Source organism: Vipera berus (genome assembly GCF_964194415.1).
Source record: "Vipera berus genome assembly, chromosome: 1".
Taxonomy (NCBI): Eukaryota; Metazoa; Chordata; class Lepidosauria; order Squamata; family Viperidae; genus Vipera; species Vipera berus.
This window is the reverse complement of record NC_138202.1, coordinates 794,734-820,510: the sequence shown is the minus strand read 5'-3', so window position 1 is coordinate 820,510 and position 25,777 is coordinate 794,734. Positions and strand designations below refer to the sequence as shown.

General features: G+C 55.1%; 2 protein-coding genes across 2 annotated transcripts; one reads left to right on the top strand and one right to left on the bottom strand.

Annotated features, from left to right (window-relative positions):
• Positions 1-6,070: 6,070 nt before the first annotated feature.
• On the top strand, positions 6,071-18,272 carry KANK3 (KN motif and ankyrin repeat domains 3). The gene is made up of 10 exons (XM_081313477.1): positions 6,071-6,158; positions 7,475-9,280; positions 11,545-11,647; positions 12,147-12,413; positions 13,453-13,543; positions 13,882-14,101; positions 15,876-16,018; positions 16,148-16,348; positions 17,094-17,185; positions 17,966-18,272. The coding sequence occupies exons 1-10, from the start codon at positions 6,122-6,124 to the stop codon at positions 17,976-17,978; spliced, it is 2,973 nt and encodes a 990-aa protein (XP_081169603.1). The 5' UTR covers positions 6,071-6,121; the 3' UTR covers positions 17,979-18,272.
• A 6,187-nt stretch (positions 18,273-24,459) lies between these two features.
• RPS28 (ribosomal protein S28) lies at positions 24,460-25,444 on the bottom strand. Its single transcript, XM_081343206.1, has 3 exons — positions 25,296-25,444; positions 25,062-25,190; positions 24,460-24,568 (listed from the first exon to the last, which is right to left on the bottom strand). Exons 1-2 carry the CDS (start codon positions 25,380-25,382, stop codon positions 25,068-25,070), a joined length of 210 nt encoding a protein of 69 aa, XP_081199332.1. The 5' UTR covers positions 25,383-25,444; the 3' UTR covers positions 24,460-24,568; positions 25,062-25,067.
• Between the last annotated feature and the right edge of the window lie 333 nt (positions 25,445-25,777).

Sequence of the window (25,777 nt, the reverse complement as noted above, 5' to 3'; positions counted from 1 at the left end):
TGACTAGACGCCAAAGGCGCACGGAACGCTGTTACCTTCTCACCGGAGTAGTCCCTATTTTTCTACTTGCATTTTTACGTGCTTTCGAACTGCTAGGTTGGCAGAAGCTGGGACAAGTAACAGGCGCTCACTCTGTTCCGCGGCACTCGGGATTCGACCCGCCAAACTGCCGACCTTCTGATCGACAAGCTCAGCGTCCTAACCCACTGAGCCACCGCGTCCCTCTACTCTACTCTAATTCTATCCTGTTCTGTTCTGATTCTATTCTGTTCTATTCTATTCTATTCTATTCTATTCTATTCTATTCTATTCTATTCTACTCTACTCTACTCTACTCTACTCTACTCTACTCTACTCTACTCTAATTCTATTCTACTCTACTCTACTCTAAAAGTTTTCCGCAGTCTGCGTGTCTTTCCTCCGGGGCAGGGATGTGCCTCTTCCTTCCCATCCGTTGTTCTGCTGCTGTCCAGGAAACATCCCGTCCGTCCTTGGCTTGTGCTGGGGCAGGACAATGGACGTCTCCCCCAGGGATGCAGCAGGCGGCCTTTCTGTCCTCTTCCTGTCCTTCAGGAAAATGGGGGATGAATCCAACAGGGGGGGGGGCTTCCCACCACTGCCCTCTTCCTGCAACAGGATGTGCTGATTGTCTTAGAGGTGGGTGGCCAGCCCTAGATCCCAGCTGGAGATCCCCTTTTGGTTGGAGGTGTGTTACCCCACCCCCACCCCCCAAGGTGCAAAAAAAACACACCCTAGTCGTTAAAGCAGGAAACCGCAAGACCTAGCAATGGATAGGAGCAGGAAAATTTAATTGGAGCGGTAATAATACTTCCTGTGATCTTGATTCTATCCCTCTCTCTCTTGAAGCAACTTCAGATTGTACTGGATCTTTTCCCTAGAACGAAGGAGGAATTTCCTGGCAGAACAATTAACCAGCGGAACAGAAGTTGTGGGCGCTCCATCCCTGCAGGCTTTTCAAGAAAAGACTGGACAGGCGTTTGTCCAGAATGGCATAGGGTCTCCTGCATGAGCAGGGGGCTGGACTAGAAGACCTCCAAGGGCCCTTCCAACTCTGTTCTTCTGCTATCTGGCCTCAGGGTGCATTCTGGTTGGCTCAGAAGCTGAGTCAGGGCACCCACCCGGACTGGGAGGGCAGGGGTGGGGGGACTGGCTTCTCTCTCCATAATCCCCAATTCCCTCTGTTGGAATTTCCCCACCCTTCGGAATGGAGAGACGTAGCCAGGCCAGGGGTCACCCAGGTCAAACCTGCTCAGGCCACGCAGAGGGCAGCCTCCCCAGGCACGCCCTGCGGTCACTTCCGGCAGCTTTCCTTGGTTTCCTGCGGTTCTCACGGGTCTGTTTGCCTGCAATCATGCGAAGGTTGCCTTTTCAAACCTCAGTGCAAATATGGCCACTTTCAGACTTCTGGACTTCAACTCCCAGAATTCCCCAGCCAGCCATGCTGGTTGGGGAATTCTGGGAGTTGAAGTCCACAAGTCTGAAAGTGACCAAGTTTGAAGACCTCTGTTATAGTGAATCTGGAAGGATTTCTTTCTCTTTTTTTAGACATAAAAACCATCCTTTTCCTCCATCTCTTACTTGAAATATTTAGCCTTTTTTTACTGGCTTTTAACAGTTGTGAGCCCTCCAAGTGGCCTCAAGGAGTCTGAGAGAGAGTGTTAATGAGCAGAGGACTGCAAGGAATGTAAAGCCTTCCATTCTCCACCATTCAGTCAGAACCGAGGAAGCTTCTGGGATGAGGAGCGAAACCTCTTCAAGGGAAAAAAACAAAGGAAGTCCAGCTGCCTTTTGAGAAAGCACCTTTGGGGCAACCGTGACCTGGGTGGCTGAGGGTCTCTCTAGACACCTCCTTGGATCACTCTGCACAATCTCTCCAGCCAGCCAAATTTCAGAAGTGCCCTTTCTTTAGCCAGATTCAAGAGATTTCTCAGCAGGCCTGTTTCCATTTTGCAGATCTAGTGTTCTCTGCCTGGGGGATTCTGGGAGTTGAAGTCCTCGAGACTTAAAAGCTGCCAAGTTTGGAGAACGAGCAACGTCTACCCCAGCCAGCATTTTCCAACCTTAGGAACTTGAAGATGCGTGGACTTCAACTCCCAGAATTCCCCAGCCAGCATAGCTGGCTGGGGAATTCTGGGAGTTGAAGTCCACGCATCTTCAAGTTCCTAAGGTTGGAAAACGCTGGTCTACCCGAAACGTTCTTCCCACACCGGACCAAGCCAGAAAGCTGCTGGTGCCCCCACCCCAGCCCTAGACGGAGAAGCGATCATCAGACTCGGGCATTCAGCTTCGGCCGGGGGGACTTGAGGGCCACGACCCCCGCCCAGGCCTGTCTCTTGCCTATTCAGCCCATCCAAAGACCCACGCTGGGGAGGGGGGGGAGACACGCCGGAATAGTCAGGGATGGGGGGGCACCGAGTGACCGGGAAGAGAAGCGCCGGGCTCCCCCACCCACCCACCTCCCCGGCCGGCTCCAGCAGGGGCGGCGGGGAGGGGGCAAGGGCGGACCCCTCCCCGATCCGAGGGTCCCTCCCCCGCCGGCCCCGGGCGAGCGCCAGATGGGGGTCAGGAAGCGGCGCGGATCCGCTTGGAAAGCGCTTGTGAGCGCATCCGCCCGCCTGACTCACGCCGCGGCCCCCGCCAGCCGGGAAGGGGCGCGCCCGCGGCCTCCCCTCCCTCCCTCCCTCCCTCCCTCCCCCTTTCCCTGCCCGTCGCTGGACCTGCTCGCGGGGCGCCGGCCGGAGCGGAGCTCAGCGCTGGAGCGGAGCGCGCAGGCAAGTCGGGCGGGGGGCGCTCGGGCGGGGCTCCGGTGCAGCCCGATGGCCGCTTGCCTACCCCCCACCCCACCACCACCACCTCCCCGCTCGGCCGGAGGAAGAACTCTGCACGTGCTCGCCGGAATGGGGAAGCGGCGCTGGGGAGGAATGCTGGGGTGGGGGGGGCGGGCAGGCAGGAAGGAAAGAGACCCTTGAAGGAGGCTCTTTGCCCGAGTCCCCCCAGAATAGCTGGGGAGGCTATTCCCTTGTCTCGACGGAGTGTAAGGACAAGTCAAGTTGCTAGTCCTCTGGACACCTGCCGGCACATGTGAAAGCGGAGGAGGGGGTGTGTGTGGAGTTCCTCGTGGGGGTCTCCCCGCGTTAGTCCCTTTGGGACTCTCGGAGAGGGAGAAGCCTAGTTGCTCGCGAGTAGCGTCTGCTCAATTCTGCGGCTGGCGATTGTTTTGGGGGGGGGTCGGCGGGGGGAGACTTGGCAGCCAGCCAAGGCCTTTGGGCAACCCGCCGCCCCCCCCCCTCCCGCGCCTGGGTTCACCTGCCAGCCGGACAGCCGCGGGCCTGAGCAGCTTGGCAGAACAAAACCAGGAAACACCCCCCCACCCACCCAAGTTTGCCTTGGCGGGACGGGGGTGGGTGGGTGTCCTTTTGTGCCCCCCCCTGGAGGGGACGAAGTGCGGCGGGACTTTTCCAACTCTCGCTCGCCTTTCGGTTGGCTGCGTCGGGCTCGCTCAGACTAGTGGCTCCCGGAGCCTGGCGGGGTCTCCTCCTCCGTCGTCTCCGCGCGGATTGTCTGAGTCACAACCGCGGACTGGCCCAAATTTGGAAGCGCTTTCCTGCGTCCCGCCGCGGAACGGAGGAGGAGGACCGCGAAGTTTCGCGCTGCACGTGTGTGCGTTGCGTCGGGGTGTGTCTGTGTGTGTGTTGCGTGTGTTGCCTTTCCAACCATCGGCATTTCCTTCGCCGCTTCCTGCCTCAAGGCAGAAAGGCGCGCGGGGGACCCTGCCTCTGTCCCCCCCCCCTTCTTTCCTCCCCCTCCCCCGCCGGCAGAGTCCGGCGGTTTCTGCTCGGTCAGCCCGGGAATGCGCTGCCTCCTCGGATGGAGCCGGACGGGGCTGTTGGTCAGCTCTGCAGCGGCCCCTCCCCGCAGCAGCTGCGCCTCCAGCTGTTTCACCCGGCAGGGACCCTCTTGCACATCTGCAGCTGCCTTCCGCCGTGGCGAGCACCGCAGCAGCAACTAACTATATATACATTTTATAGATATGAAATATTATTTTAAATAAGGAAGACTATATACAGTATATATGATTTATTTATATCAGGGGGAGAACCTTCTTGGCAACTTTTAAGACTTGTGGACTTCAACTCCCAGAATTCCCCCGCCAGCATGCTGGCGGGGGAATTCTGGGAGTTGAAGTCCACAAGTCTTAAAGTTGGACACACACACACAAACACATCCTGATTTATATCGTTCCATCTTTTTAAGAGTGTAAGCCGCGCAGAGTCACCCCATGGTAAGATGGAGCAACCAACACATTTTAAAAAGTAAATGTGAATAAATATCAAACTTGGACAAGCCGTCCGTTTCTGCTGAGAAACTGTAGATGGGAAGGGCCCTTGAGGCCATCCAGTCCAACCCCCTGCTCAGTGGGAGCATCCTAATCCAAGTCCCCCGACAGATGGTTCTCCAGCCTCCCTTTGACCCAACAGAGCTCCGGAAGAGGTTCTCCAGAAGAGACTGGACAGCCACTGCCTTGGAATGGTATAGTGGGGTCTCCTGCTTGAGCACGGGGCTGGACTAGATGACCTCCGGGGGTACCTTCCAGCTCTGTTATTCTGTTATTTGTCTGAACTGGCTTGAGAAGAATGGGGCTGGACTAGATGACCTCCAGCTCTGTTATTCTTGCCATTGGAAGGATCTTTCTGACATTCAACACCCAACATCCACCCTACTGTGATTTAAACCCAGGATTCCCTGAACCAGCTCTTGCCTTGGTTCTGCGCGAAGCCGCTCTGGGTGTCTGAAAAGAACCACCAGCTTTCCCCCCCCCATCTTCGGCTGCTCCTCCATTCTGACCCCGTTATGCCCCACTCCTCTCAGTCACCCCGGTGGTCTCCCTTGGGGCAGCCTCCCCCCTCCCCACCCCTCCGGTCTGGACCTTCTTCCCGTGTTGGGCTGAGAACGGGACCCAGCCTCAAACTCCTGGGTGGGACCCGATCCGTATAACGGAGGGAGACGATTCTTCCAGGGATCCGGCTTGGCCTGCTCCGCAGACTCGGCAGCGCTGGTGGCTCAGCCGCAGGTGCCCCTTTTCTGTTCTCTGACGCTGGGATCCCAAAAGTCAGTGCCGGCAATCCTGCAGGCCTTACCACCGTCACTCGGCCCAGATTTACTGCTGTCAATCATTCCGGCCATTAAGCAGGTCCTCACGTGACCGGCCTGATTTTGCAATATTTTTTGCAGGGGTCGTTAAGTGAGTCACATCCCCTTGTTAAGTGAATTTGCAACTCTTAAGCAAACCCGCTGTACTTATGGGGGTGTTTTTGCCCGAAAATGAAAATTTGGGGGGAGGAGATAAATTACGGTCAGGTGATCACAGGACACTGCAAAGGGGCATAAGTCCAGGCCGGTTGCTGGGCGCCCCAAATGGGGTCACATGACCTGGGGGGGCAGCTGTCAGAACTCCAAATCCAGCTGCAAAAAAAATCTCTCTTGGGGGAGGTCCATCTTAACTTTGAACAGTCACTAAGCAGCCAGTCCTCAGAGAAAGACGACCTATACAGCAACGGCAGCAGAGACACACACACACACAAACTGGAGGGAGCTTCATTGCACCATTGCAGCCACCCGCTTAGCAAAAAGACCCTTCCCCAATTTTCCCCAGGAGCTGAGAAAGGGGCAGTGGCTGTGCAATTGAAGGCAGGCCCTCATTCCTCCCTCCTTCCCTCTCTCCCTCCTTCCTTCCTTCCTTCCTTCCATTCATTCATTCGCTGTCCATCTCATTTCTAAGCAACTCTGGCTCGCTTACAGCATTGAACGCATCAAAAGCATAGATGATAATTGTTGCTAAAACAATAAAAAAAGGATTTTTTACATCTTTTCCATGCCTTGTGAGCATAAGACATGTTTTTTGGGGGGGGGAAAGGGTGCAGGTTCCGCTGCATTGCGAGGGCCCCTGGCTTGACCTTTCTGACCCCCCCCTTGCAAAGACGCTCTGCAGGGGGGGGAGTTTGGGGGGCAGGGAAGGCTTCTCAGCTGTCTCCTTCTGCTCCTCCAGGTTGACGTCACCCTTGGGGGACAGCTGGGCTTTGGGGGAGCCCCGGAGGCAGGAATGGCCCGGGTGCCACACCTTGACCACGGCTCTACAGGTAACAAGGGACTCTGCGTGGTGGAAAGGCAGGTTTCAGAAATGGAAAAAATTAACTGCTGCTCCAAAAACTCGGAATCTGGCAGTAATGGAGCAGCTGCTCTGCTCTTCCGGGGAAGAGAGCGAGGGCGGGGCCCCTGGCCTGACTCTTGGGAGCAAGGGGGGGCCGTGGGGGGGTCAGCTGGCAGCTCCAGCTGGGGGGACGGGGCGTGTGGTCCAACACGACCCCCCCTCCAACTGAAGTACCGGTTCCTTCTCTGAAACAGGATATGGGGAAGTCCTTGGGAGACGGGTGAAGAGGAAAGGAAAGGAGATGGAGAAGGAAGGAAGGAAGGAAGGAAGGAAGGAAGGAAGGAAGGAAGGAAGGAAGGAAGGAAGGAAGGAAGGAAGGAAGGAAGGAAGCAAGGAAGGAAGGAAGGAAGGAAGGAAAAGGAGGGAGGAAGGAAGGAAGGAAGGAAGAAGGGGAGGTTTGTTCTTTCAGATTTCCTAGTAGCTTTACAATAACATGGAAGTAGCTCCGGGGGGGCGGGGGGGCTCTTTCCCCCTGGGGTCTACCTGGGAAGGTGACATTGTCTCCAGCCAGGCAGAGGCACGAGTGTCTTTATAGGGGTGGTGTGAAAAGGGGTGGGGGAGGCTTTAATCACACCTTGATTTGCACGGCCAGCCCCAGATACGTCTGGACCTACCACCTCCGCCCTAGAGAATCACCCGGGAGGTCTGCAGCTTTCCTGCATGCCTCCAAAGCACTGATCCAAACCGTAGGCAAGGGTTGGGCAGTTGTGGGAATCCGGCAACTCAGGATGTGAGAATCAGGTTCTCTCATTGCTTTTGGCCGTGCAGATTGTGGGAGTGCATCGCTTCGACATGCTGGAAAGACCCCCCCAGCCCCAGACTCAGTCTTGGCCAGTGCCTGGCATCCCTGCTCTTTTGCACTTCTGGACCAAGGGCGGCTCCTGGGAGGGGCTCCAGGAACCCAATAAAGGGGCTGTAGCTTGAGGGAAGGGAGCGAAGAATAACAGAGGTGGAAGGGACCTTGGAGGTCTTCTAGTCCAACCCCTGCTCAGGCAGGAAACCCCCTCCCTCCCTCCCTTCCTTCCTTCCTTCTATAACAGAATGGAAGGGACCTTGGAGGTCTTCTAGTCCAACCCCCGCTTGAGCAGGAGACCCTAGACCATTTCAGACAAATGACCGTCTCTTTTTGAAGGAGGTGAAGGTCATCCAAAGTGTTCTCAGCAAAGGGGTCTTCCACCCCCGCCCCCCAAGACATGATAGACGGTTACCCCCCAAGCATTCATGTTCTCCCCATTTGGTTTCCAGGTCTGGCTCGCCCTGTCTTGTACCCGGATCAGGACCAGGGCAGGGAGAAGATGCCTTACTCGGTGGAAACCCCCTACGGCTTCCTGCTGGATCTAGACTTCCTCAAGTACGTGGAGGACATCGAGAGAGGCCAGACCCTCCGGAGGTTACCCCTGCATCGCAAAGTTAAGGGGTCCAAGCCCGCCCAGGGCTTCCCCCACGGCGAAATGGGGGGCTGGGCCTCCACCGAGTCTCTCTCCTCCACTAACAGCGAGGACGGGAAACCCGCCTTCCCCCCACGGCCCCCAACAGCTTCCTACGAAACCAAGGACCTCGCAGGCAGAAACGGCGGCTCCTTTCCCACGTCTCCTGCTCCCGCGACCCAGCTTCTCCCCCCAGCTTCTCCCGATTCAGTGGGGAGAGGCAGCCAGGTGGAAACCACCTTGCTGGAGACCAGCAGAAGGCTGGAGGAGGCCCAGATGAGTTTGCTGACCGGTGGGGGAGGCGCCCCGTTCAAGAGAACACCCGACCCTTCCAAAGAGAGCCCGTGTCCCCCCAATTCTGCTTCTTCTCTGTCCGGGGACGGCCAGGCTGAGCCCGTGAGGACAAGCCCCCCTAATTCAGGAAGGAGCACCCCGCTTCCGACACGGAGCCCCGCACACCTCCATCACGTCCGGGAGCAGATGGCCGCTGCCCTCAAACAGCTGAAGGAGCTGGAGGAGCAGGTGCAGGTGATCCCCCTGCTGGAGGAGCAGATCTGCCAGCTGAAGCGGGAGAAGGAGCAGCTGGCGGCTGGCTTGGGGGAGAAGGTGGAGGTTGAAGCGGGCCAGCCGGGGGTCTTCTGCTTCCCCCCAAGAGAAGCCCTCCAAGATGGGGCTGCCCCTCTGGACACAGGAGGGCCCCGGGGCATCCAGGAGGTGCAGCCCGAGAGCCGGGCCACCAAAGGAAGATCAAGTAAGATTGCAGAGCTGAAAAAACTGACCGAGCGGCTGACCGGTCCAGAGAGGGCTGGGAAGAGCAGAGGAGGGGCCCGGCCGTCGAGAGCAGAGCAGCCTGGCCAGAGGTCCATCGGAGTCGGGGAGGAGGTGGACATGAGTGAGCTCGTCTGCTACTACCAGAGCCAAAGGCCGTGCCAGGAAGTGGCCGTTGGGTGCGAGGCAGAGACCCGCGACGCGGAGGTGTGGGTGATGGAGTCCTTCCTTGGGGTTTCGTCGGCCGCAGAGGAGGAGATGCAGCTGGTGCAGCACAGAGTCCAGCACCAGCAGGCCGTCATCGCCATGCTGGAGGGACACCTGAAGGAGGCCACCGAGGAACTGGAGGAGCTGCGCGTGGAGGTTTGCTCCCGCAGGCCAGGCAACCTGGTCAGCCAAGCGACCTCGGTCTGTCCAGAGATGGCCGACGTTTGCGTGGAGGCCGTGCCGCCCACCCGGTGCCAGGCTGTGGGCAGCCACGTCGAAACGGCGGAGGTCAGCGTCCAGAGCTTCCTGCAAGTGTCCCATGTAGGAGTCGGTTGCAACTTGCAAGGAGAATCCAGTGCAGAAGCAAAGCCCACCCGGGACTCACGACAGAAAACGCCACCAACCTCACTGGGGACGGAGCACACGGGCCAGAAAGGCCACCTCGAGTACACAGCAGTAACGCCGGGCTGTGGCACGGCTGGGGAGGGCTCCAGATCAGAAGACGCCAGGCCTCTCACAGGCGGCAAGGAGGGGGCGCTGGTCCAGCCTGCACTGCAGACCACAGAGGGAGAACCGGATACTGGCCCACCTTTGCCCCTGGGGATGGGCAGCCAGGAGCCAAAGGGGGCAGAGGGGGTCTCGGGGGCTGGTGAGTGCCACCGTCACATGCGGCACACAAGGCTGGGCTACTCCAGGGGGGCCGCCAAGCTGAGACCCCCACCCCTGCCCTTCGTCAGTTGAGGGTTTCTGAAGATGCCCTTTCACGACGTAGCTGCAAATCTGCCTTGCTGCCTCTGAAAATGCAGGGAAGAAGCTTTCCTCTCCGCACAGACCCCCAAACCACAAACACACACATGGACGCACACACACACACATCAGGCTCAGGAGGAAGGCCAGATTACTTACTGTAGGCCTCCCTTTCCTGTGGGCCAGAGCTTCTGGCACTATACAAACAGCGCCTAGTATGCCTTGGATGCTAGGCGCTTTAGGACACCAGGTGTTATTCAGCAATTTGACACCATGCAACTTGTTCCAGGAGAGCATACGGGGAGGGCGGAAGACAAGAACGTGTGTGTGTGTGTGTGTGTGTGTGTGTGTGTGTGTGTGTGTGTGTGTTGGGGCTTCTGGGACCAGGCCTCCGGGGGGGGTAGTCCTCAGTCGAGCTGAGGCCCACTTTGCAGGGGTCCCCGTTGTCCTCGGACCACTTTGGGGGGCCCACGTGGCCCCAGTTGCACAGCCCCAGAGCTGAAAGGGGCCGATTGGGCCTAGGAGACCAAACAGACCCACGGCACCATTTTGAACCTAGTTAAAAGGGGGCCAAATGGTGTGTTGTGCAAAGGCAGCCACTGGGTGTGGGTATTTGATGAGGGGGAGGGCGAGCTCCCCCTCCCCTCCTTGAAAAGAGGGCTCCAGTATTGCTGAAGCACTGCAAGGATCTCTCCCCGCTTTGGGGAGAATGTGGGTCCCTGGGCATCTCATCTCCAAGAATCCCACCTACCCCCGTCTTTACCGCCTCCAGAAGAACCTTGTGGGGTGGGGGGCATAATTGGAATGGTGTCTTCCCTGGGGGGAGAGGGGCCCATACGCCACAGCTGCCTGCCCTCGGGTTTCCTGGGCATGTTCAGGATAGTAGTTCAGGTGCTGGCCTAGAATCCAGGAGGCAGCGAGTTCTAGTCCCACCTTAGGCATGAAAGCCACAGTTGGGGTGACTTTGGCCTAGTCACTCTCGCTCTCTCAGCCTAGCCTACCTCTCAGGGTTGTTGTGGAGATAAGAGGAAGCGGGAGCATTATGCGCAGTCAGACGTTACCGTCTGTGAAATACAAGTTATGATGAAGTAGCAACATTACTGAACACAGTGACCTGCAAACCGGTCATTTGGGGTGCCCGGAAACCGGCTCGCACTTGTGACCAATTGCAGCACCCTTGCGGTCGTAGGACTGCCATTTTCACCCTTCTCTGCTGGCTTCCCCCAAGAAAAGTCACTCCAAGTTGCTGGAGTAAACCCATCCTGTCTTTCTTTGCTTGTACATGCCCTCGCTTCCACGCACACACGCACACACACACACATTCACCATCCACCCTTTCCCTGCCTCCCTGCAGTCACACGCATGCACCCCATGTCCTCACCCCCCCAGCCCCAAGGGCCCCCTCCCCTGATTGAAATGTGGCCTCCCCCACTGCCCTCTGGCACCCCAACCTGGCAGTTCCTCGGCTGCCCACTTAGTGACCCATCCCCCGTGTCTTGGTTTACGACAACAACCGGGCACTGCCAGGATTACTGTTGTTAGGGATTGTTTGTGCAGAGGTCTCCTTGTGCTACCAAGGAGTTGCACAGACAAGGAAGAGTACTGAGAGCAGTAAGAGTCACACAGTAACCACAAGAGTACACTGAGTTGTGAAAACAAAAAGTATTTTACTTTGAGGTGGTGTAAAAACAAAAATGCACGGTCAAAATAAACAGTCCAGGTCATACACAATAGTAACAGTCCAAGGAGTATTCCAAATACAAAGTCTTCTTACCGGTCCAGAGGTCAATACACAATTCAGGTTTATCACAGTAGTAAACCAACAGTACAGCAAAACAGTAATAGTAGAGAGAGCAGTGAATTCAGAGAGAGAGAAGCTACATTCCTAGCTCCCTCCTATGGCCATGAGAACACTTACACACCCATTGGCCAATTAACATCTTAAAGTCACAACATCATGGTTTATATATTTTCAACCCAACTATGTAGGCTATCACCATATGCCTAACAGCTGTCATTGGCAGTGCAGCCACCTGCTTTATGACTGCTTAACGACAGTCGTAATTCGAGGACTATATGTAAAGGTGGGGTATACGTCTCAGAATAGCAAAATAACCATCATGAGGGTCCTCTCCTCCCCACCCCCCTCCTCCCTTTCCTCTGCAGGTGCCCTGAAGTCAATAATGAAGCGGCTGGACAGCCCAGCCAAGGCAGAGCTGGGGGGCAGCGGGAAGAAGACCCTCCAGTTTGTGGGCCTCCTGAATGGCGAGTACGAACCGTTCCTCTCCTTGCACCGTGGGGGGAGGGGGAGAGGATGTGGCTGATGGTCTGTCTGCTCAATTTTGCTCCCCAGCCCTTGAAACTCCAGTTCATCCACCGGAGCTTCCTACCTCTTTGGGATGGAGCCTCCATGACAGAGGCAGTCTACCCCCCCAAACGCCAGAACCCTGATCTGAAATACACGCCTGGGCCCTTCCTAGGGGAGTGGGGGGCACTCGAGGGGTGGGACTGAATAGAACCAGGCTTAGGAAGAGATCCCCGCCCACAGCAGGTCCCGGGGAACTAAATGGAGCCTCCTTGTTTGGGAGCAGCCTACCTTTGTGAGAGCATTAGCATCTCGCTTTGGCCTCTTTGCCCTGCTTGTGGGGTTCTTGACGGGATTGTGGGGGGAGGACAAGGAGGGTTTGGAAGGCACTGTGAGCCGGGGGGGCATGGGGGGCAAGGGTCCTGGGACCCTGGCCCTCCTCTGACACCCTCTCTCGTGGCAGGTATGAGAGCACCTCTAGCGAGGAAGAGGAGGAGGAGGAGGAGGAGGACGATGGGTCCCCAGGAGAGGGATCTCTCCACGGCTCCTTTGGCAAGACCATCGGCAACTTGGGGGGCGATCTTGCTGCCAGCCCGGATGTCAGCGACAGCAGCGAGGAAGAGGAGGGGAGCCCGGTCAGAGAGGCAGCTGCGCCCGGCCACCCCCGGCTGGGCTCTGACCCCGAAGAGGCTGCCGGAGAGGGAGGGGCAGCTCCCAAGGTCAAAGAGAGGTCAGAGCACTTCCCAGGGTGAAGGACCCCAGACCCCTTGCCGGGCCTTCCTTGCCGGGAGTGGTCTGGGTTCTCCCACCACCTCCCTGTTGCACCCCCGGGCTTTGAAGAGGAAGGGGCGGCTTCGGTCCTCCCCCTCCCCCAAATTATAGACCTGTCCTTCCATCTAAGTTCCTCCAGTCTGTAAAATGGGCACATCCAATTGCACTACTGAGGCAGGAATCATAGAAGAAGCCCAAGTAACACACGTTTCTCCCCCCCCCCCCAAAATAAAAGCTGGGTTGCTTCACTCCACAACCGGCTGACTAGGGCAGGGGTAGGGAACCTTGGCTCTTTTATGACTCATGGACTTCAACTCCCAGAATTCCTGAGTCATAGCTGACTCAGGAATTCTGGGAGTTGACGTCCATGAGTCATAAAAGAGCCGAGGTTGCCTAGGCATGGACTAAGGAATTCCTGAGGTTGAAGTCCACCCGTCTTAAAGTAGCCAAAATTTAGAAATTTTGGACTGGAAGATACAAAAGTCATTTCCAGCCCATTCAGAGTCCGAAGGACTGTCTGAAAAAGCCACCCTGCTCTGGATCGTCAGTCATCTGAACTAAAATCTGGGCAAAAAATGTTAAAAATCTAAAATAGTCTAAACTAAAATTTGGGGAAAAAGTGTTAAAATCTAAAATCATCTGAACTGAAATCTTGTGGGGGGGGAATGTTAAAATCTAAAATGACCTGAAATAAAATCAGGAGAAACTTTAAAATTTAACTTTTAGCACCCCTCAAAGGCAGAAGAGGAGGGGGAGCCCCCCCATTTCCACCCCCCCACACACACCCAAAAGCAAGAGGCGCAGGTTACGTTGGGGGGGGATGGGGGTTGGAGAACTGGCAGAGGGGTCCAAATCAGAACCATTAAGCTGGAAACGGACAATCCTGGTTTTGCAAGTCCATCCTGAGGTGCCGGTCAGTTTTCTTGGGCCTGGGCTGGATGCGTTGTGTCCCCCAAAGAGCCACTCGGCTGGCTGACCGCCACTGGCTTCTCCGGCAGGTTTGAGCTGAGCCCGTGGATGCGAGAGGCCTGCCTGGTGGTGCGGACCCACCTGGGCCAGGGCCGAGGGGCCCCGAAGAGCAAAGAGCTGGTGAGTAGCTGCAGGAGCCGGACCACGGCGCTGGGGGAGGCAGAAGAGCTGGCAAAGAGTGGGCCTTCGCTTCGTGTCTGGCAGAAGCCGCGCAACCCATCCTGGCACAAAGACCCCAAATTAATTCAATCTGCTTTCCCGCTTTTGAGGGACAGTTCACGCTGGCCATCCCGGGGCTGATGTGCTCCCAAACTGGCCCACACAGGCTGGCGGGAGTCTTCTGACCCACGAGGTTCCCTCCCCTTCTGTGGGCGCAAAGGGACCCCAGAGGCTGCGAGGTGGGGGTGGGTGGAGGCGAGAGGGGTGCGCACCGACCCCTGCTCCGCTTGGTCCCCCAGCTGTCCAGCAGCAGCCTGGTCCTGCGGGAATGGTTCCGGGTGTCCAGCCAGAAGACGTCCCGGGCCGGCAAAGTGGGCAAGTACCTGGAGGCCTTTGCCGAGCTCTCCCCGGCGCTGCTAGCCCACGTCATCAACCTCTCCGATGGCAACGGGAACATGGCGCTCCATTATAGCGTCTCCCACTCCAACTTCGACATCGTCCGGCTCCTGCTCGACACAGGTGAAACACACACACCCCGGGGTTTGGGGGGGTCCTAAATCGATACAAGCCCTAGGGTACACCTATGACTGCAGTGGGGCCTGGAACTTCCATTGCTAAGCGAGGCGGTCATTAAGCAAGTCACGCCCAATTTTTACAACCTTTTCCGGTCAAGGTCATTAAGCAAACCAGAGTCAATAGGCAATCCGGCCCTCTGCATCGATTCTGCACATCAGAAGCAGGTGGACAGTCAGAAATGGTGGACGTGCGAACTTGGGATGCCACAACCATCATAAGCATGAAAACTACTTGCAAGTCCCTTTTTGCAGCACTGTTGCAACTCTGAACGGTTGCAAGTACAGGGCCAGTCAGGGAAGACCCACTGTCTCAGCCTGGGTCTGCACAGGGGCTGGTATGGGGGGGGGGGCAGAAGTGTCACAACCACCTTCCTCAAATCTGCCCTCTATGTGGGGCAGCCCAGAGGATGCAACTCAGAACCAGAATACAGCTGGAAGGGACCTTAGAGGTCTTCTCGTCCCACCCCTTCCTCAGGCAGGAGGCCCATTCCAGACAAATGACTGTCTAGCCTCTGCTTAGAAGCCTGAATTGATGAAGCACCCACAACTTCTGGTGGCAAGCTGTTCCACTGGTTGATTGTGCTCACTGTTAGGAAGTTTCTCCTTAATTCCAGGTTGCTTCTCTCCTTGATTCGTTTCCATCCGTTGCTTCTTCTCCTGCCTTCGGGTGCTCTGGAGAATAAGTTGACCCCCTCCTCTTCTTTGGGGCAGCCCCTCAAATACTAGTAGACAATCACTTCAATAGGAGCCAGCCGTGTGCTGCAGCTGCCAAAAAAGCCAACACAGTGCTAGGCTGCATTAACGGAGGGATAGAATCAAGATCGCGTGAAGTGTTAATACCACTTTACAATGCCTTGGTAAGGCCACACCTGGAATACGGCATCCAGTTTTGGTCACCACGATGTAAAAAAGATGTCGAGACTCTAGAAAGGGTACAGAGAAGAGCAACAAAGATGATTAGGGGGCTGGAGGCTAAAACATATAGGGAACGGTTGCTGGAATTGGGTATGTGTAGTTTAACGAAGAGAAGGGTGAGGGGTGACATGATAGCAGTCTTCCAATATTTGAGAGGCTGCCCCAAAGAAGAGGCAGTTAAGCTCTTCTCCAAAGCGCCTGAAGGCAGGACAAGAAGCAACGGATGGAAACTAGTCAAGGAGAGAAGCAACCTAGAACTAAGGAGAAACTTCCTGACAGTTAGAACAATTAATCAGCGGAACAACCTGCCTCCAGAAGTGGTGAATGCTCCAACACTGGAGGTTTTTAAGAAGAGACTGGACAGCCATTTGCCTGAAATGGTATAGGGTTTCCTGCCTGAGCAGGGGGTTGGACTAGATGACCTCCAAGGTCCCCTCCAACTTATTATTATTACTATTATTATTATTATTATTATTATTATTATTATTATTATTATTATTATTATTATTATTGCCAAAAGCCTCTCTAAAGGCCAGTGCACAGGATCAGCCCCACACGTCCAACTGGCCCCTAAACAGACCAGAATTGAAGCCTCCTTCTACACACACACCGCCATCCAAAAAGGCCCCTTTCCGTCAGTCTCACCTGAACGACTTCCCAGTTAGTTTGGGACCATCTCCACCTTCCCCAATGTGGCGCCCGTGGGCCGCTGGAGACCAGAAAGGCTGCTCAAGGTTGGTGGTGGGGGCTTCTGACCCCCTCATGTCCTCACCGCCAATTTCTCCCCCCTCCCCCCCCATAAGGTGTCTGCAACATCAATCAGCAGAATAAAGCAGGGTACACGGCCCTCATGTTGGCTGCACTGGCCACCATGGAGCGACAGGATGACATGGCCGTGGTCCGGCACCTCTTCGACCTGGGCAACGTCAACGCCAAGGCCAGCCAGGTAGGTATCTCAGGGGGGGAGGTCTCCCCTCTCCTGGGATGGACCGGGGGGGGGGGGTTCAATGGGAAGCAGCGGGCACTCTCTCCGAAAGCAAAGCCCTCGTCGTACTCGTTTCCACTGGGGTTGCAGGCCGGCCAGACGGCGCTGATGCTGGCAGTCAGCCACGGGAGGCAGGAGATGGTGGAGGCCCTGCTGGCGTGTGGGGCAGACGTCAACCTGCAGGACGAGGAGGGCTCCACCGCGCTCATGTGCGCCTGCGAGCACGGCCGGGCAGAAACCGTGCAGCTGCTTCTGGCGCAGCCAGTCTGCGACACCTCCATCGTGGATCACGTGAGTTGCTGCCTCCTTGTCTCAAGCTGCTAGTCCTCAGTATGGCAATATCCTCAAAGGAGGTTCACCCAAACCTAACAAACCCCATAAACTCTTGCTCTTTGTAGACATGAGTTTGGAATATTCTCTTTTTTTAAAAAAAAACTTACGTTAAGAAGCTGTGTTGTCCACTTTACGGGCACGGTGGCTGCTTTATAACCACCACAAAAAGGGTCATAAAATTCAGTCTATCACACGGGTGACGTGCTTTATGGCCATCGCGGGCAGACTCCATTATGGTGGTAACTCAGGAACCCCTTCTACCCTGTTTCTGTCCTGCGTGCGGAAGAGATCTCTCCGCCATGATTTAATCCACCAACCCAGGGGCAAGCAACCTTGGCTCTTTTATGACTCGTGGACTTCCAATTCCCAGAATTCCTGAGCGGGCATGGCTGCTTCAGGAATTCTGGGAGTTGAAGTCCACCAGTCATAAAAGAACCAAGGTTGCCTACCCGATTAACCCATCTCACAAGGTGAGAAGAAAATGAAAATCACCTCAAATGCCTGAAAGTCATTCAAAGTTCGGCCATTCCAGATTCGAAATTCAAATAATTAAGGAGCGGAATCAGAAAAATTAAAAATGTTCAGCATTTTCATAAAAGTTTTTACCAGACTCCTATTTTGTTTTGGATTTTGTTTGTTTTTAAAAGATAGGACTGCCCCTTGTGGTCCAGCCGTCTCCTCTTCCTTTAACACTCTCTTGCAGGACGGAAATGATGCGGTGGCCATCGCCTTGGAGGCCGGACATGACAACATTGCGGCTCTGATATCCGCACACCTCACACAGTCGGCAGATAGGTGAGTGCATCCCCTTTGCATAGCTCCATCCCCCTCCCCCAGCCAGCCAGCCTCCTTTTCTCTGGAACTAAGATTTGTCATCTGTTAGATGTCTGTGGAGATCCTCCGTCCTCCAGGTCACGGTTGTCTCAAAGTTGATTTTTCAAGAGGCAAATTGCACTTTCTTGTTTTCCTTTGAAGACGTTTCGCTTCTCACCCCAGAAGCTTCTTCAGCTCTGACTGGATGATGGGGAGTGGAAGGGATTTACACTCCTTGCAGACAGCTGGTCATTTGCCTTCTTTCAGAGAGTCATTGAGGCCCCTTGGAGGTTTGTCTGTGTCCTCGGGGTCCAAGTGGCCTCATCGGCTCTCTAAAAGGAGGCAAACCACCAGCTCTCTGCAAGGAGTATAAATCTTTCCCTTCCCCACCATCCAGTCGGAGCCGAAGAAGCTTCTTGGACGGGAAGCAAAACGTCTTCAAAGAAAAACAAGAAAGTCCAGTTGCCTCCTGAAAAAGCACCTTGAGCTCGATTTCAACATGCACAGGGAAATTTGCGCACGACAGACACAAGCGACGAGAGCAGGCCAAAAAAGCCGCTGTTTCAGACGATGCCACCTCCTGTCTGCTTCAGCCTTGGTTTACCTAACTGAACAGAGCTTCCCGACATCAAGACGGTCTTCCCTGTTGGCCGGGCAGACAAAACCAGGGTTCAGGAGGTGCCGTGAAAACAAGCTATAGAAGCCGGGGGAGCAGGGAGGGTTTGCAGCCTGTTCAGCAATTGCTCGTGTCTCTGTTCACAGGACGGGACCGTGAGAGTTTTCTTCTGCGATCCTAAGCCGCTTCAGCACTTGAACCATCCCGTCTGCAGCAACCAAAGACGAAGCCCACCATTCCCAGGAGACGCTTCCTGCGCCACCATGAACCTCTCCGTTCACACGCTCCTCCGGCTGACGCTTGGGATCCCTTTGGGGCGAGGCTCAACCTGGGCCGACTTCACTATTTGGGGCCATCTGGTCAAGCTTACGGGGTCCTCAGTTCCGCCAACAGGAAGCCATCAGGGAAACGCAATGACCTGTTTTATTGCGGCCTGCAAAGTTCTTGCTCTGTGTGTGGACAGCAGGGATTGGGGGGGGGGGGAAAGGCCTCTTCCCAAGCGGGGGGTGGGGGGGATCTGCCAGACAAACCTCCATCTGTAATCCAAACTGGTAACAGGGTGTAGCGCCCCATGAGGTCTAGAAACTACCTATCCAAATTTTTCTCTCACTACAATAAAAATTTGTTAACACTTTTATTCCTGTCTCACACGATTCCTACAGTTGGGGAATAAAATTTGGGAGGAAGCAGAGGACTTTGTGCTTTTCAGGCAATTCATCCCGGGCCGTTTGGTATAAAATGTCCATGTGGCACTCTGGGTCTTGTTTTTGAAGATGGCTCCAGCCTCACTGAGATGATTAGCACCCAAAAGAAATAGGAATGAAGCCGGTGGTGGCTGGAGTAATTTCCAAACAAACTTGTCAACATTCAGCTTGAGAATTCAAATAAAACTCCCAAGTTCAGTCCGTTTGTGGAAATCTTACTCTTTATTGAGTAGATAGCATGGTGACGTCGAAGCAAAACCAACTTTGAGGTTCCCAGACACCAGTTCATAGAATTAAACCAGCCAAACCCTCAACCTCTTGGTTATGGGAACCGTCTGCTTCCTCTCCACACCTACTGCGGCGTCCTTGGAAAGGTTTCAGGCTCTCACGGACTTCAGCGGAATCGGAGGGGTTTCATTTCTCCATCTAACCCATTCTCAAGCAACAACTCCCTCCCATTATTCTAAGGCAGGGGTGTCAAACTGCCGGCCCGCAGGCCAGACGCGTCATCCGGAAGCCATGCCCACCCCATTGCCGGCAATGGCAAAACCATCCCGATACATTGCGTGACGTCACGTGACATCGCGAGTTTGACATGTCTGCTCTAAAGACGAGTTGAAACGAAGAGGCGCCTAGCTGCCAGTTTCGTTCTTGACAGAACTAAATTGGAGCAGGTGTAAGCTAACTTATAAGAAGCCTTTGACTCACCATCTGTCGGAGTCGTGGCGGACCCCCCTAAAAAAGCTACTTATGACCCAGTTCCAAATATCTAATGGCCGTTGCTGTCACCACCTCGCAGTCACATGACCACGTTTTGGGGGCTCAGCAACCACTCTTTATTTGCAGTATCCCACACCGCATCACCTGCTTATGACGTTTTTGCTGAAAACAGGCACTTCATGTTTTTCTGGCAAAAAGTGCCCCATAGCAAACAATGGCATTACTAACAGTCACGCTTGCTTAACTGCATGCAGTCATTTAACTGAGATTTGCTTAATGACCGGCACAAAATAGTCGTAAAATTGGGTCAGATACATGATTCATTTTATGAACATCATAACTTAGGATTGTAAGGGCTCCATTACGGCCATAAGTCGAAAGAAGAGCAACTAAGAGGATCCAAGGCCTGGAGATAAAACATATGAAGAATGGCTGCAGGATTTGAGAATGGCCAATCTAGAGAAAAAAAGGACTAGGGGAGACATAACAGGAGTGTTCCAATATGTGAGGAGGGGCTGCCATAAAGAAGAGGCAGTCAAGCTATTCTCCAAAGCACCTGAAGGCAGGACAACAAACAATGGATGGAAACTAATCAAGAAGAGAAGCAACCTGGAATTTAGGAAACCTAACAGTGAGGACAGATTTTACTTTCCTGGGCTCCAAGATCACCGCAAACGGGGACTGTAGCCAAGAAATTAAAAGACGCTTGCTCCTGGGGAGGAAAGCCATGGCAAATCTAGACAGCACACTAAAAAGCAGAGACATCACCCTGTCAACAAAAGTGTGTATAGTCAAGGCTGTGGTCTTCCCAGTTGCAATGTATGGCAGTGAAAGTTGGACCATAAGAAAGGCCCAGCGCCAAAGAATTGAGGCCTTTGAACTCTGGTGCTGGAGAAGACTCCTGCGAGTCCCTTGGACTGCAAGGCGATCAAACCGGTCAGTCCTAGAGGAGATCAACCCTGACTGCTCTTTAGAAGGCCAGATCCTGAAACTAAAACTCAAATCCTTTGGCCACCTAATGAGAAGGAAGGACTCACTGGAGAAGAGCCTCATGCTGGGAAAGATTGAGGGCAAGAGAAGAAGGGGACGACAGAGAATGAGGTGGCTGGATGGAGTCACTGAAGCAGGAGGCCTGAGCTTAAATGGACTCCAGAAGATGGTAGAGGACAGGAAGGCCTGGAGGAACGTTGTCCATAGGGTCGCGATGGGTCGGACATGACTTCGCAGCTAACAACAACAAACAGTGAGGACAATTAAGCAGTGGAACAGCTTTGCTTTCAGACATTGTGGGTGCTTCATCACTGGAGGCTTTTAAGAAGAGACTGGACAGTCACTTGTCTGAAATGATATAGGTTCTCCTGCTTGAACAGGGGGCTGGACTGGAAGACCTCCAAGGTCCCTTTCAGCTCTATTCTGATTAGACTTCCTATATTCCACTGAGCTAATTTTCTAAAGAAGTAATGACAAAGTAGCCATTACAAACCAGTATCCGTATCATCCTGCCATTTTAAATGGAGACCCTGCTACAAGTCATATTTGCCCTATACCTCCCCGCAAAGGGTACCAGCTGTGTCCTCACACACACACACACACACACACCATGGCTTTTCCAATAAAGACAGATCCACCGAGCAAGACGTTTGTGAAGCGTTGATGTCACACAAGTAGGTGACACTGCTACGAACAGCGGGCCCCTTCCTTCCGGACTGGCTTCCCTTCACGTGTATTGATGGCTCCCGAGGCTGCAAGCCAGCATTTCTGGAGAATGATAGGTTGGAGGAGAAGGCAACATTACTGAACGTGCCAAAAATTAGGAACACGCTAGTAACATCCTTTCCAACCAACAAATGAATGACGTGAAACGCTAGAAATGTTTGTCAGTTGGTGCCTTTTAATAAAACGTTATTAATAAAGGAGAATGTTTCTAGTTAAGGGTTGAAAGGAGGGGTCCTCAGTGCTCCCCGAGCGGGCTTGTTTTCTTGCAGCCGTTTCATGACCCAAACTAGGTAACATCATCAGTGCTAAATGTTGATCATTATCAATGCTACGCTATTCTCCAAAGCACCAGAGGGAAGGACAAGAAACAACGGATGGAAACTGATCAAGGAGAGAAGCAACCTGGAATTAAGCAGAAACCTCCTGACAGTGAGGACAATTAACCAGTGGAACAACCTGCCTCCAGAAATCACTTGTCTGAGATGGTATAGGTTCTCCTGCTTGAGTAGGGGGCTGGACTAGAAGACCTCCAAGGTCCCTTCCAGCTCTATTTGTTACATAGTTTGGGTCATGAAGCATCTGCAAGAAAACAAGCACACTCAGGAGAGCACCAAGGACCCCTCAATAAAACGTTAGTCAGAAAAGGCACCACCAAATGATCCTCTGGTCGCATCAGAATAACCTAGTCTGAAATGTCTCAATGAGTGCTACCCAGACAAGGCCTCTTGCCAGGAAAGGTAAAAAGCTAAAGGTTCCCCCGCACGTGTGTGCTAGTCGTTTCCGACTCTAGGGGCCGGTGCTCATCTCCGTTTCAAAGCCGAAGAACCAGCGCTTGTCCGAGGACGTCTCCGTGGTCCTGTGGCCGGCATGACTAGACGCCAAAGGCGCACGGAACGCTGTTACCTTCCCACCGGAGTGCTCCCTATTTTTCTACTTGCATTTTTACGTGCTTTCGAACTGCTAGGTGGGCAGAAGCTGGGACGAGTAACAGGCGCTCACTCTGTTAATGCGGCACTCGGGATTCGACCCGCCAAACTGCCGACCTTCTGATCGACAAGCTCAGCGTCCTAACCCACTGAGCCACCGCGTCCCTGTCTTGCCAGGAAAGGCCACAGCTATTAAAAGGCAGAACCCAGAAAGCGCCATTGTGCGCTAGGCGTGGGAAGCCACTCAAAGGAAGACCTCAAGCAGTCAGGAAACGGCCCCATTTTCTGGCTCTGTTAATAATAATAAATAATAATGGAAGGGACCTTGGAGGTCATCTAGTCCAACCTCCTGCTCAAGGCCAGACACCTTATAACATAGTAAAGGTAAAGGTTCCCCCGCACACGCGTGCTAGTCGTTTCCGACTCTAGGGGCCGGTGCTCATCTCCGTTTCAAAGCCGAAGAGCCAGCGCTTGTCCGAGGACGTCTCCGTGGTCATGTGGCCGGCATGACTAGACGCCAAAGGCGCACGGAACGCTGTTACCTTCCCACCGGAGTGGTCCCTATTTTTCTACTTGCATTTTTTACGTGCTTTCGAACTGCTAGGTTGGCAGAAGCTGGGACGAGTAACAGGTGCTCACTCTGCTACGCGGCACTCGGGATTCGACCCGCCAAACTGCCGACCTTCTGATCGACAAGCTCAGCGTCCTAACCCACTGAGCCACCGCGTCCCTGTCTTGCCAGGAAAGGCCACAGCTATTAAAAGGCAGAACCCAGAAAGCGCCATTGTGCGCTAGGCGTGGGAAGCCACTCAAAGGAAGACCTCAAGCAGTCAGGAAACGGCCCCATTTTCTGGCTCTGTTAATAATAATAAATAATAATGGAAGGGACCTTGGAGGTCATCTAGTCCAGGGGCCTGCAACCTTGCAACTTTAAGACTTGTGGACTTCAGCTCCCAGAATTCCTCAGCCAGCCACAAGTCTTACAAGGTTGCAGACCCCTGATCTAGCCCAAGGCAGGAGACCCTACCCATTTCAGACCAATGGCTGCCCAGTCTCTTCTTTGGTCTCCCCTCTTTGGGCCAGGGGCTCCACCATCAAACGGGGCTTCTTGAAGCCATCCCTCAGGAGGGAGATGGAGTTTGGAAACAGCTCCAGAGATGATCATCTAGTCCAGGGGTGGGGAACCTTGGCTCTTTTAGGATTCGTGGACTTCCAACTCCCAGAATTCCTGAGTCAGCTTGGCTGCTTCAGGAATTCTGGGTACTGAAGTCCGCAAGTCCTAAAAGAGCCAAGGTTGCCCATCCCTGATCTCGTCTAAAACCCCGTGCACTGGGCCACTTAAACCATGATTGCGAGGTAGAGATGAAGAACCCACAAATCCCTTTAGGGAGGGAGGCGGTTCTGAAAACATTTTAGCACCAGCAGGTTTTTCCATGATGCTCCTCCCAAAGCAGCCCACCACCTTTCCATAAGGCTGCAAACTCAACGGGAGACCCAGCCCAGCATTGCAGACCCAAGGACAAGCAGCCCCCACCTGGGAAGACCCCAGAAGCAACATTTCTACCCTCCCCAGCCACCTCCCATCCCTGCTCCAATCAGGAGCCCAGGATGGCCTTTTGACCTGCCAGCAGCTTATCACATCCAGTGAAGGGACCCTCCCCACTTGCCCTTTGGATGGCCAGGGGCCCCCTCCCCACTCTTGGAAGCTTCTCGGCCTCCTTCCAGCCTCTCCAGCTCAACTCAAACCCTGCCTCTCTGTGGAGGATGGGATCTGGCGTCCCCTGAATGCTCCCCTCCCCCATCCCTTGCAATCTTTCCTGCAGAAGGCAGCTGGACTCCACTTCCCAGAATCCTCCAGCCAGCCACCATGACTGAGACCCGCTAGGGTAGAGAGGGAGTGAGGGAAAGCATGGAGAAAAATCCACCTGAGGCCAACTCACAAAAGTCCGGTCCCTGCTCCAATCAGCGCCCAGGAAGGCCTTCTGCCCTGCCACATCCAGCGATGGCACACACACACACAAACACCCAATTTCCCCTTTGGACCGGCTGGACACGCTCCCATCCTTGGAGGGCGACCATTCTCTGCCCCCTTCCAGCGAACTTCACACCCGGCCTCCCTGCAGGGGAAGATTCAGACTCTCCTCCTCTAGAATTAAATAGGAATTTCCTGGCAACAAGAGCCATCAGCCAGAGGAAGGGCTTCCCTCCAGCAGCTGTGGGTGCTGCAACCCTGGAAGCGGTTAAGAAGGAACTGGACAGAGTCTCCTGCTCGAGGAAGGGGCTGGACTAGATGATCTCCAGGGTCCCTTTCAACTCTTTATTTCTCTAGAATGGCATAGGGTCTCCTGCCTGAGAAGAAGGGGGTCGGACTAGACGACCTCTGGAGTCCCTCCATTAATTCCATTACTTTCTCTCCTCTTTCAGAGCAGCCTTTCCCACCAAAGGGGGGGGGGAAACAGAGGACTTTTCCCCCTCCCAGGATACCCCACAGCCGCGACGGAGGGTCTCTTGGCCGAGGGGGGGGAAAGCCCCTCCTTTCAAAGTATGGAGAAAAAAACCCACCGGAGGCCAGAGTGTCAAAACAACCCAGAAACGTCCTTTATTTCCACACACACATTCGGCGGCTCGTCGCTCGCTCTCCGGCCAGTGGGGGGGAGGGAAGATGGCAGTTCCTTCCGTCAGCCTGGGGGGGCAGAAAGAGAAGGCAGTGGTCAGGCCCCATTCCCCAACCAAGACCCCCTGCTCCGAGACACACCCCCGTCCTCACGACTCTGCCCACCCAGGGACCCCCCTCCCAGACCCCCCTCCCCAAGACTCACCCCCCCCCGCCCATCCAGGGACCTCCTCCCCAAGACTCCACCCACCCAGGGACCCCCCCTCCCCAAGACTCACCCCCACCCACCCACCCAGGGACCCCCTGCCCGAGACTCACTGCCCCTGCCCACCCAGGGACCCGCCTCCCAGAGACCCCCCCCTCCCCAAGACTCACCCCCGCCCATCCAGGGACCCCCTCCCCAAGACTCCACCCACCCAGGGACCCCCTCCCCGAGACTCACCCCCCTCCCCAATCAAATCCACCCTGATGGTGAAAAGTAGGCGTGTACGATTGGCCGAGGCTCCCTCCGAGCACCTCCCCCATACAGCTCAGAGCGAAGACCCCCGCGAGAGTCTCTCACCCGCCCTCAGCGCAGCCGGCGGGCCTCCCGCTCCGACTCGAGCAGCGTCAGGACGTCCCCCTCGCGGACGGGGCCCTTCACGTTGCGGATGATGGAGCGGCTGGTGTCGTCCATGAACTCCACGCGCACCTGAGGGGGAGAGAGAGAGAGAGAGAGAAGGGTCAGGGCGATTGACTGCCGCCGCCGCTGGAGGCTCCACCGCCCGCCCCCCCCCCGCCCCCCCGCGCGGCCCACCTGCGTGCACTGCCCCTGCGAGCCGGTCCGGCCCAGCACTTTGGTCACGCGGGCCAGCTTGATGGGCTGCACGCGGCTGGTGTCCATGGCTGAGGCGGCGGAAGAAGAAGAGGAGGATCCCGGCGCTGGGCCCGCGCCTTTATATAGCCTCGGAGGGGGCTCTCGCGAGAGGTCGGTCTTTTTCCCGGCAGGCCCCGCGCGGGAGGGGTTTTCCTCCGGGCCCTTCTTGGCTCGCTGGGCCCCGCCCCTTGCCAGGAAGGCTTGCCTTGCCGCGCACGGCCGCAGGGGGCGGCAGAGAGACGAGGCCCGGCTGGGAGTGCCGCGCAGAGGATTTCATTCAATCGGTCGAAGAATACACCTGGAAGGCACCCCTGAGGTCTTCTAGTCTAGCCCCCTGCTCGAGCAGGAGACCCTATGCCATTCCAGGCAGCTGGCTGACCGGGCTCTTCTTAAAAGCCTCCTGTTTTATGACTAGGAGGTTT

What these genes read in the sequence shown, in the direction of transcription:
- KANK3 (XM_081313477.1), top strand. Translation starts at nt 6,122, where the DNA reads ATGGCCCGGGTGCCACACCTTGACCACGGCTCTACAG. An exon ending in CCTTGACCACGGCTCTACAG is followed by an intron (nt 6,159 to 7,474) that starts GTAACAAGGGAC and finishes TTTGGTTTCCAG; the next exon opens with GTCTGGCTCGCCCTGTCTTG. An exon ending in CCCCGAAGAGCAAAGAGCTG is followed by an intron (nt 13,544 to 13,881) that starts GTGAGTAGCTGC and finishes TTGGTCCCCCAG; the next exon opens with CTGTCCAGCAGCAGCCTGGT.
- RPS28 (XM_081343206.1), bottom strand. Translation starts at nt 25,382, where the DNA reads ATGGACACCAGCCGCGTGCAGCCCATCAAGCTGGCCCGCGTGACCAAA. An exon ending in CGCAGGGGCAGTGCACGCAG is followed by an intron (nt 25,191 to 25,295) that starts GTGGGCCGCGCG and finishes TCTCCCCCTCAG; the next exon opens with GTGCGCGTGGAGTTCATGGA.